We start from the raw sequence: 11934 nt of genomic DNA on the forward strand, positions 1-11934 counted from the left end.
AGAACTGCATATTTCATATGCTTACATATTTAATTTACATTGACAAATACGAGTCTGCACTTCAGCCATGCCAGCAACAATGACAAAACAAATGGCAAAAATGTAAAGCATGTTTTATTTTTTCTCTACTGTAGGCAAAGTAATAACTTTTGACAGAATTTCAACTCCACTTATTTAAATGAGCTACAAGTCAGAAATGATTATCATATTACAGCATGCTTTTATTATTGCTGGCAACAACTGTGACTTCTAACAGTGCAGTATATTGGAATTAACTATGCATTTTATTCTGTTCAAACTGATCAATTAACGGTGAGTTCCAGTGATAATGTTTTCAACATTTTTGCATAATGCAATCAGTAGGATGTAAAAAAAGTCATTCAGATTGGTTTTGTGTGAAATGATGCATTGTAGAGAAGCTCTTTTCTTTACAGTGGTTGTGATTGGAACCAGGAGTCATGATGTCTACAGGAACTTATTTACAGCCATTTTATTTACTATCCAGAATGACCAGTGAACCTATGTATATCTTCTGAGTTTTTGCATATTATGTTTCTAAAATAGTGGTAAATCTGATTAAAAAATATGGTTTCTTTGGTGATGTTTGCCTCACAGTACCCTGCATATACCTCTCCACCATGTATGTCTTTTCAAAATATGTTAGGCCAAAACCTTTTTAAAACTATTGTAATACAATGTCTGTCATCAGGCATTCAGGCATTCATAAGAATGCCATGTAATAACTTTCTATGAGGGAGTGTTTGGAGGCATTAACTTTTTAGACGTCTGGTTCCTATCACCCCCACTGTAAATGATTCTGACTCGGCAAGTTTCTCTAGAGCATTTTGCATCAATCCACTCTGAATGACTGTTTACATCTTTACAATTTAATTATGCAGAAACATTGAAAAATTGATGGAGTTACTCTTTAGACATGCATTGTACTTTCTTTGTATGTGTGCAGTATTTCTGGCTGCATGGGGCAGGATTTTTTGGTGAGAGCTGAATATTTCAAGACCCAGGCAAAAGGCATCCTAGTTAGGAGTTCTTTTGTGTGCTTCGGTGAAAAGACGGTGTGATGTGATACACCACAGTGACACACTGGGCGTTTACGTTACCATGTAACATTAGACTCTCAGCATTTCTCACTGCACAATAACATAGTGAACCAAGTGGAGCTGAGCGTCACGTGACCTGGTTACTCACTCACACACGCTCTCACTCACTCTCCCCAGTCCCCCGCGGGCCAGGTGGTCTTCTTCATGCACTCCCACTATCTGTGCCTTGCCTACGCAGAGCTTACAGTTTTAATTATTGAGCATCTGAACTGAGCTCCACTTCATTTAGGTGTAGGTGTGCTGGAGTGAGCTGAGCAGATGTCAGGAAGAGAGGGCAGGCAGAGAGTACACGGGTAAACGACTCTCTCTGCATCTCTCCTGCTTTTCCTCTCGCACTCTTTCATCAGTTGAAGGCTTGTTAGGTCACGCTTTGCTGCTTGCATTGTGTGACGGGCCTCTGTAGTGGTTTAAAGAAGAGCGCTTAGGGGAGAGCTGTTTGATGCGGCTTTAGCACAGAGATGATAATGAAGGATAGAACTGTGTCTACACACACACACACACTCACACACACAGAACAGCAGCATGATTAGAAGGTGGTGATGGCCTGTCATCACCTCAGCTTTTTCATAAAGAGCGTAGTGGCTTGTGTATAAAGCCCACTGGCCTGTCCAGCACTGTATCAGTGTCTGTCATGGACTTTGAGCGCTGCAGCTGCATTAACTCTGCATAAAATGAGCACATCGGTGCAGTAAGATTCAGCTTAAAGTGATAGTTCATCAAAACAACCTAATTCAGACAATTTTTCCCGCACCCCAAACGTAGTCGATCAGCCAAAAGATGTTTGGTGTAGAGCTCAAAATATTTGTCTGATTATATTGATTATAGTCTTAATGTGTCAAGTTGGATTTAAATTCCACATTGTGGTTCTCACAGTCCGCCTCCAACTTTTAACTGATTTTACAGTGCATTTTCCTACTACTTTAGTCTTTTCCCCTTATTTTATTCCTCCTTTTTACTTTCATCAACTTACATTTCTTAATCTGGCATGCTGGAGACACTCATGGGTGAGTGCAGCTAAAAGGACATTTATATTTAATTTGTTTGGTTAAAAATGTTTTTATATGCTCAATATGTTATATATAATCTGTTCTATGTAGAGAAATAGAGTTTATGTTTAAACAGATGAAGGCTAACATCTTGCAATATCAGCACTGCACAGCATGAGAACAGCACATTATGGAATGCATTTTTAGCCAGACTTAAAAAAATTAGGATGCTGTTTGAAAGCACTGATGAATATGTGTGTTAAAGCAGAATTTGACCTTTATTTTGAGCAGTGGATTATTTAGTCATCTTTTATATTACTTTTTTATCGTATTTGTGATCTAATAGTGGCTGTTATTGTCACTATGCGGTAATTTAACCGGCGCTTTCATTAGAAATATCATATTTTATTCAGCCCTTTGGGTGTTGATGGGCTGGTTTGGCTCAGTTTCATCCAGAATTTTGTTAGGGTGAAGTCAGTTTTGGACTCAAAACTTGATATCGTTGGTGTCGGCTGCGGGTCAAGTTTCGGCTCAAAATTTGACACTGTGGGTCAGATTGGGCTTCTACAGAAAGTGTCTGGGCTGTATTTGGGTTCTGGCCGAAATTTCAGGCCTGTTTAAGGTTGTAGCTGGGTGTCCAAAGTTTGCTTATTTTTAGTACTGGAGCTAAAAGGTTATTGTAGCAAATACTGGAAGCTTATACTTCACCAATTTAGGCAAAGTACATGCCTAAATCACCACACTCTAAAAATAGAAAATATGTATAGCTGAAAAAAGTAGTAGTGGTCATCTTGAAGCCTAAAGTTTGTCTGTATTATCACCCATTGTTCTAGATAACTGTCTTACAGTGACAGAAACCAACCCCACACTTCAGAGCACAAACCTGTCGTTGCTGAGCGGCTACATTCGGGGTGAGGGGCTAATTGTGTAAACTTTGTTTTTTCACCGAACTATCACTTCAGCAGTTTCTTGTCTCACGTAGGTTTGAGGTGACTCTGAACAGACGGTGACACATGGTCTTTGTGTTTTTTCCCTTTGTGCTTCTGAAAAGGGTTTCTAGCATGTGTGTGAACTGAAAGAATGCTCCAAACCGAGGAAGGGCCGGGGGTGCCACTCACATTCCTGCAACAGCTGCTAAAACAGGGCACGGCCTGATGAAACCTTAGACAAATTAATGTGGTTCACTGGTTCCAATTTGTATGGAAACTGTTAATTAATAGAAATGCACCGAAGTGTGAAAGTGTAATTTAGCCTGCATAATATGAGTATTAATACGTGTCAGTGAGGATTTGTCAGAATATGGGGGCAGATAAAGTCTCAGCCGCTGGTCCTCATTTTGAACTCCCTTTTTCTGTCTCACTGAAGCATGTCAGTGCTCAAGAATTCCAATTTCAGCCCATGTCATCGGATAGTTCCCACTGAAGACCCTGCATCTGTGTGTGTACTGAACATCCCAGCCTCAGCTTCAGTCCTGTATGTTTAAGTACATTTTCAGGACAAAAATAAGTTTTCTGGAGGAAAGGCCGATCTGATCGGGTCAAATTGGCATTTTTAAAAGAAAGAAAAAATTGTATTTGGAAAAATTGTATTTGAATTGTATTTTAACCTTTGGTTAACGTTCTTTAGCTAAAATGTTTAACAAAATTATATCTGTTTGAGAGAAAAATACTTTTAGCCCAACAGGAAACTAATGATAGACTCTTTGTCTGGAAACCTTAAGAATTCCAACCAGACTGCACAAAAAGTAGGAGCGTCAAAGTCTGGAGGAGCATCAAAAGTCTGGGGCTGTTTTTCTAGCAAATGTGTAGGTGAGCTTAGGTTCACTGATGGGGTCATGAACTCAGAATTACAGTGAGGTATTTTAGATGCAAACCTGCAGTCTGCTCAAAATATAACAATCTGAAACGCTCCTTTTGGAAAAAAAGTCTTGGAATGGTCTGTTCAGAATAAATGCCACTTGGTTTAACATTTTGGTTTTCTAATACAGTAAATGTAATACATTTTTAAGTATGGCACAAATGTCCAAATACTTTTCGGGGCCACCGCCCTTACGTCCCAACAAGATATAAAAACGAGCATGCGTGTTGCAGCGCTGCAGTGTGTTTGCATGAATAGTCAAGCGTCCAGGTGCTTTGACTGGAGGGAGTGAATAAGAGAATTGGGAGATTCCTTTTTGAGGGCTCGTGCTGTGTCTGTGCTCAGAGCAGAAGGCTGGATTGTCTGAAAGCACAGGGCTGTGTAGTCTGAGGAAGCTCATGCACACAGAGCTTGTTAAGAGAGAACACAATAGAGACAAAAACAGCCGTGTACCAAAAGGCAGAGGATGGGAGTAACTGAGGGGTGCGTGAGAAACGAATAAATCATTAAGAGATTATGCTGAAAGCCAAATGAAATCACACAGATCATTTGTTAACCAAACAGTGGGAGTGCAGCTTTAGTGTTTGGTTGAGTGAAGAGAAGAATGTAACCGAAGTGCAGAGAGACGCCAGAGTGAATGAGAACCTTCAGGCAAAGGGAGCTCAGTGGGTCGGGCGTGAGAGCTGTGTGAGGGACAGGCTTTTACAAGAACACTGATCTATCTGACTGTATTTAATGTGTATATGTGTGTGTGTGTGTGTGCGAAGGTGGAGCAGACCAGCAGGCCTGACCTGGTTCTCTTCCTGATGAAGTATCTGATGGTGCTGGTTGTTGGCATCCCATCCGTATTCTGGGTTGGCAGTAAGAAGACCTGCTTCGAGTGGGCCAGCTTTTTCCATGGGCGCAGACGCAAGGAGTAAGTTTTCATTATTATTTATTCAATTTTTTTTGTCTGTGCTGATTTATGGTAGAAGCAGTTGCAGGTCGTCAAAATGTAGACAGCAAAATTAGCTTTTTTTTAGTTTTGCGACAAAAAAACAAATAATATTTAGCCTTCAGTATGGCTGCTACTACTATTTTTGGATTTGTAGTGTACTTCTGTCCATTTTTATAGGTAATAGTATATTATATAGAGTTAGAAACCACAAAAGCAAGTAGGGATGCAAGATCGGAATCTGCAGTTTTTTTTGTTACAAACGCAAACAGTAATTAGCAAATCTATTATTTTATTTTGGCCAGTTTATGTTGTAGTTTTATGATGTAAATAGCGTGAGCCAGGTACAGTCATATGCAAATGTTTGGGTGCCTCTGGTGAAATTCCGTTTTGTTGATTTTATAAGTGAAAATAAGTTAACGCATCCTCTACAGAGAACACACTTTTGCACAATTTAATGCACAATTACTGTTTATTTGCTGAATTTAACATATTGGAGAAAGAACAAAATAAAAATTTGGCCTATGCAAAAGTTACGGTTTTATTTTTTTTACCAGTATGATAAACTCAGCAAATACATAGAAATTAAAGCACTACAATTTGCAGAAAAATGCCATATATAAGTTTGTTAACTGTAGATGATGTTATTTTCACTTAGAAAATCAACTAAATGGAATTCCACTGGGGGTGTTCAAACTTTTGCATATGACTGCAAATGCACTCGTGCTGCTATTACACCTATACCAAAATGTGGTGGTAGCAGATTTATGCCTGAATTACTGTGCTGAACAGTAAGTTGCAAATAATGTTATTAATGTTGTGACTTTGGCTAATAGAATGGTGGAAATGTGTTCATTTAGCCCCACATAGATGAAAAAAATAGAATAAAGATATAAAATCCATCGTCCGATTTGGCTGGAAAGAAATCAGAATCAGCCATAAACATTCACGGTCAAGTATATTTGAGACACAGCAAATCTGGTGGCTATAAGCTTTCATTATTTTTTAGCTACATAATCTTTATAGCTTGAATGCAAAACTAAAGAAGCCAACTTCAGACTGCATTTGGGGTAAGCGGAAAATTGTGAAAACGTCATTTTTGCTCTGAAATATTACTGAGTTGAAAGGCCGTCAGTCAGTACGCCCTACACCCCTTCTCACTGCCTCTTTCTTACATGCTGTCCGTTTTCTCCCTCCTCCACTTCTTCTCCCACTCTGCAGCAGTGCAGTAAATGAGAGTCGTCAGGTTCTGCAGGAGCCTGATTTTGCCCAGTCTCTCCTGCGTGACCCCAACACCCCCATCATCCGCAAGTCACGCGGCACCTCCACGCAGGGCACTTCCACGCATGCCTCGTCCACTCACCTAGCCATGCTGGATGACGTGCGCAGCAAAGCCAGCAGTGTCCACAGCAAGATGAGTAGTTACCATGGTAGCCTGCACCGCTCGCGGGACGGCAGGTGAGGCCCAGCAGAGTCAATTTATAAGCGCCGAGAGGCTGTAGGGTTAGGGGCTCAGATGTGGTAGATCATGGAAAAAGATTCTTTTGCTTTATTGAATCCTGAATCATAAATCATAATGCATTTTCCTTCTATACCACGACGTTATGTCTGAGTGTAACATGGTATTTGGGAGGGTCTCTGAGCTAGTTGAGCCTTTTGCTGAATGATAAGTGGGGCTAGAAGAAAGTGAGGAGAAACATGAATATCATCTTACCCCCACCTGGTTGCGTGATGATGTAATCAAAATTTAGGAGGTGTTTTCAAGGCTGGCAAATGTCACTACACTTTGATGAAAGACTATAAGAAACTTTTTTGGGAGGGCTTTTAAATGCCATGGTATATATAAAAAAATGTATAAAGTAGCTTGGAGTCAGCCCCATCATAATGAGACTGATGATGAAGCCAGATTTGAGCGATAATGGGAGCACTATGTAAAAGGAATTGTTCAGACTTGTTACACTGAGTTATCTCACAGTACAGGTTTTACAAAAAAGTCTGAACTTGGTTACCCTCTTGTTTTCCTACCACAGGTACACTCCCACAAGTCACAGAGGTGCGGAGGAACGTCCACCTTACGGGAGCATGCCCCGCCTTAACGAGCAGCTGTCCCATCACGGCAGCCTTCACCGCCTTGACAGCCAATCACGGCATAGCAGTGTACGGGACTTGAGCAATGCTCCACCCACTAACATAACTCACGGTTCCAGCATGAACCGTGTGATGGAAGAAGATGGAGCGAGTGCATAACTACAAGAGACAGAGTTGTGTTTACAGACACTGTCCTCAGTGTCAGCTCAGGGCTCGGACCTGAACGTTCACAAAGAGGCTCCTTGCTTTGCAGAAGCAGGAGAAGGTGCTAATCTGAAGACTGCATTCGTCCTCGTACTCCAAAGTTCCATTTTTCATGTGTAGGATCACCATCAGAAGGGACTCGAGGCCTTCATGTCCACAGAGTGGATTTTATATCGTGCATGGTCTGTGATACACCTTACACCTGATAAGACCAGATGGTTTCTTTGATACTGTGAAGTTCAGGGTGATTGGGAGGTAAAGTGAGTAAGTGTAAAGTGATACAGCGGCAGGACTCTGCCCCCTGCTAAGTGACTGTAGTACGGTGGCAGTTTCTCACAGTTAAGGGTGGGAAAAAAAGAGGGCAGTGTGCAGCTGTCCACAGGCTCAGAGCTGAAATGCCTCAACCTGCTGACTCACAGCTTTTTCCCCATTAGATCATCTACACCCCTCAAAGCCCTCCTTAAAGCAACTCTGGATCCCAGTCACTGGATGACGAGATGAGGATCCTTTAGCTCTTGGGTTTAAGCACTGAAAGCCAAGGGCAGATAAAGTAAGAAGGAGAATTTGGCTGAGGTTACTATGAACCTTGGCATTGATGTGCCTCTGGCAAGTGACTGCATGTATCGTTTTCATTTGGTAGAGTGGAAGAGGATGGGGAAAGTAAAGGCTTTACTCGTGGATTAGCTCGTTTGATGTATACATTTTCTGTATACGTGTACATTAACTGCAGTACTTCTCAAGAAAAGTGTACCAGAAAACCTCACCATCACCAGATGTGCTTAGTCCTTCATCCCCACGTTCCCTGCTGCACCTACCTCATCAGCCCAGAGGTCCCATGCCTGCCTTTCCTGAGATCACAGTGAACACTTTGCCTATGTTCCTTGTCCTGTTAATGACATTTTTCTTTAGTCTGTTTGCAGCACTCTATATGCAAAAAGCTTTGGAAACCGTACTCCTGCCTGAAATTTCTGTTGGTTACTTCATTATGCAACGTGTGCTCCTACTGTAAGATGTTATTTGTGTAACACTGTAAAATGTTTCTCCTTCCAGTCAGACTTATCTGGGGAAGAAAACAAAATTTGATATAACTGGAGTTATTTATAACAAGGTATAAATATTTGGTATTGTCTGACATTTTATTATGAGCTGCACCAAGTCAAGCGTTTGTTAAAATGTAGCTGAACCGAAATGTTGGGTCATTATCCTGCTTTTGTTTACCTGTTGAAAAAGAGATTTAACGTTGTGGTTTTCAGTGCCTGAAAATGTGACTGTGGACCTGAGCTTTGTAAACTGGCCACATTTGTGACAGCTACTACTGCTTCTCCAGTATCTTTGCCTTCAATCTCCAAAGTATGCTTAATCTTCATGCTGAATTCCTTTGTCGGTTGTACAGACTGCAGATTTTTGTAGAGGGAAAAGATTTAGCACTTTAACAGTGGTTAGCTGTTATGCTGAATGTGTATAGACGTTCTTTTCAGTTCTAGGGTCACGCAAGACTTAAATAAAATTTTTATAAAGAAAAATATACATTTTACAGCCCTCAGTAGCTCTTATTTCTACTCTTTTTAGTGTCTGTTCCTTTATTCTCGAGACAAGCATAAATTAACAGTCATGAGTAAAGTTCAGTTTTGTAACAGCTCCCCATTTTATTGTAATACATCAGTCATGTTATGGGTTCTGAATGTGAAAAGAATGGTGGCTAATTAAATATAAACTCCATGACATTCCACCTTAAATAAGAATGTGCCCAAAAAACCCAACAAACAAAAAAAGAAAAATGTAGTGGGGTCATCCTCTTGTTTACATCCCAAGCTTCCACACCACACAGATCAATAAAATAAGCTAAAACAAAACAAGTGGAAAAATCCAGCCTTGGAATCTTTAAAACAAGTGATTACACCTATGACATGCAAAACTGTACACATTCTTACAAAAAAAACCCTTAAAGTCTAGAAAATATAATGTATGATATGAAATAGCAGTTAACATACAAGGCAGAGTAAACACTCATTGAAATGCAGGTGTGTTTGTGTTTTAAATCGTCCCTCAATTCTGCTCTAAAATCTAATCCAAATTCCTACCTACACTGCCCAGCATTCAAACGAGGTCAACTAAGGCACCTTCCTCTAATGTTGCCCTATACACAGCTAATTAACAGTCCTAAAATAACACCAAATGACAGACAAAGGAATAGCCATGTCTGTCACTGTGCTCTCTCTCTATTCCTCACCGTAATAAAATAAATCATTGGTTCTAACATACCTGAGTAACATCTCAAACAGGTTTCCTGTTATATTATACCATAATTCTGGTATAAACATTCTACCCATCGTAGCCCGAATTCCACAAGGCAAAAGCACTCTGAATTAAGCTTACATTATGGAGTATGGTCATTCAAATTCAGTAGGAATAAACATGACTATGTAATACCTCAAAGGCATAAGTAAGGTCCCAAACAATACCAAACATTGCAAATAAACTGTTCATTTAGGAATACAATATGCCAAGACTGGTCCACAGTGAAAATGTGAATAATGTTTGCATAAAGGTGTATATATATATATATATATATATATATATATATATATATATATATATATATATATATATATATATATATATATATAAATGTCGCTGTTGCCAGAAAACCTTGTAACTCCAGAATGTTTAGATTTGTTTTCCACTCATGAACTCACAGCAGAATGTCTCCTGTATATCCTCTCTGCAGTTCACAGATCTGAGAGTTAATAAAAACAACTCCATACATCTTAAAAGTTTAAAATCAGGTCAAATGAGTGAAGGATACAAAAATTCCCTTCTCCCTTGAACAGCTGTTCAGGAGACAAAGTTTCACAGAACTGCGACAATAGGCCGAAAATAACAACCGTTCAGTCTTGTGACACTTTTAGATATACATACTTTTGTGATATCCATACTCAAATGTGTGCTTTTATAAATATTTTTTCTTTAAGATGCAACATTTGCCCTGTAACACTGTCTAAACTTTGGAATTTGGGTAATTTATACATTGCTCCAACAGCCTGAATTACTGGACCCTATGAATATCTTGAAAGGAATAATCAGCATTAAACAATATGCCAAAAGGATTTAAAAAAAAAGCTTTGTCACATAAAGACAAACTCAAAATCATAAGATACTTACATCTAAAAACATGAATTGCCACTTCATAATGTGTAGTGTACGGAATGAGAGAGATCGGGCCTGTCAAAGTTCACACTAGCTTGTTGTACGCACTGATGTGACAAAAGTTTAGCAAAAGTGCACAAGCATTTGTTAAGGCCGCAAGTTTGCGGGTTTGCACTGTGGGACAGGCAGTTGTGGATAGTCTCACAATGTTAACACTCTTCCCTGATATTTCCCAAGCAACGTTTTAGACTGCCACTAAAGCTTCGAACTTCACCAAATACTGCTTCAATTAAGTCTTCAGTTAAAGCACATCACACTGTGATGGAAACATCTGAAATACTTACCAAAAAGCACATGTGCACACACACAAGTACATAAATCCACAAGTGTGAACTTTGGGACAGGGGGTTGGTGTGCTAATCTGAATTATAGTGAATGGCTTGCCTCACTAATCTGAGGTATGTGAGACCCAGGGGTGGTTGATAGTCGAACTTTGCACTCTATACATTCCCTGAATAAAAAAAAAAAAATCATTACAACAGCTTAGCGTTATTCCCTCGCTGAACCTATAATAATTCATCTCACAATTTGCCATCAACGTCAGAAATAAAACTTTTCCCTCACTGTCCCCATTTTGTCATTACCAGCTACAGGAAGTAGCAGAAGTAGAGGCAACAGATATATGCACCAGTGAGATCAAGTTAAAGCCCTTGAATGCTCCGCTGTGGGGAGAAGCACTCCAAAGCTTAACCATATTGTGATGTCTGCGTGTCACACAACAGTGACTTTAGTGTCATAAAACCAGTGGTAACATACAGATTACACTTTTTATGTATACATACACATCAGGCTACGTTTGGTTTCTGTGTTCTGAGTCATGTGAGTCAATAAACACACATTACAACAAATTAACCATAACAAAAAAAAGACAAAAACTGTAATAACGATTTAACAAAAATTCTTTGGAAACAGCATTATTGCTCTGGTAAAGAAACCATGACGTACACAAAATTAGGCAAGGAGAGGAGGACACAGAAGAAGGCTGCAAAAAGTCTTTGATACATTCACCACAAGGCTTATGTGACTGTGGAATTGTGTTTCTATGCTCTTATATGTTCTCATGTGTATTCATACACATCCACATACACGTGCATTCATGTGCCTGGTTTTTCCGAGCACTGTTTGGATACAGTATTTGCTAGAGTTTCCCTAATGAGTTAATTCATCCAGCCGAACTCAGTGGAATTATGAATGTTTACTCTGATAAAATAATGCTGAAATTGTTAAATTAAAACTTGTTGCATCAAAGTTTTGACACACAAAGTCAAAAGGAAATACCACTCTCCAAGTCACACTTTTTTCACAATATATGTGTTATCATAATATATTATACTCTACTTAAACTCTATGTACATTATTAAACGCAGTCTATTTCTACTGTATTCCAAGCTTTACATGTGAAAGATCAGCATGGCACCAGAGTGCAGAAGTTGGTTTAAGTGTAGTGCCGAGGCTGGGGACAACGTTATGTTGTCTTGTCTCCACTGTAGAAGTGGTTTAATAAGTGTACAGTTTATAACTCCTCTCTGAATTCACCATG

At 39.5% G+C, this 11934-nt stretch overlaps 1 protein-coding gene across 3 annotated transcripts in view; it reads left to right on the forward strand.

Annotated features, from left to right (window-relative positions):
- Positions 1-9111, forward strand: part of fzd3b (frizzled class receptor 3b) — a 28024-nt gene extending 18913 nt beyond the window's left edge. For 2 of the 3 annotated variants that reach the window (XM_036593776.1, XM_036593777.1), the window contains 3 exons: positions 4729-4877; positions 6117-6353; positions 6926-9111. In XM_036593776.1, coding sequence (XP_036449669.1) covers positions 4729-4877; positions 6117-6353; positions 6926-7142 — 603 coding nt within the window. In that variant the 3' untranslated portion in view covers positions 7143-9111. The remainder of the gene's footprint in view (positions 1-4728; positions 4878-6116; positions 6354-6925) is intronic. The other variant, XM_036593778.1, reaches the window with a different exon arrangement.
- The last annotated feature ends 2823 nt before the right edge of the window (positions 9112-11934 follow it).

The sequence above is a fragment of the Colossoma macropomum genome, unplaced genomic scaffold (genome assembly GCF_904425465.1).
Source record: "Colossoma macropomum unplaced genomic scaffold, Colossoma_macropomum, whole genome shotgun sequence".
Classification (NCBI taxonomy): Eukaryota; Metazoa; Chordata; class Actinopteri; order Characiformes; family Serrasalmidae; genus Colossoma; species Colossoma macropomum.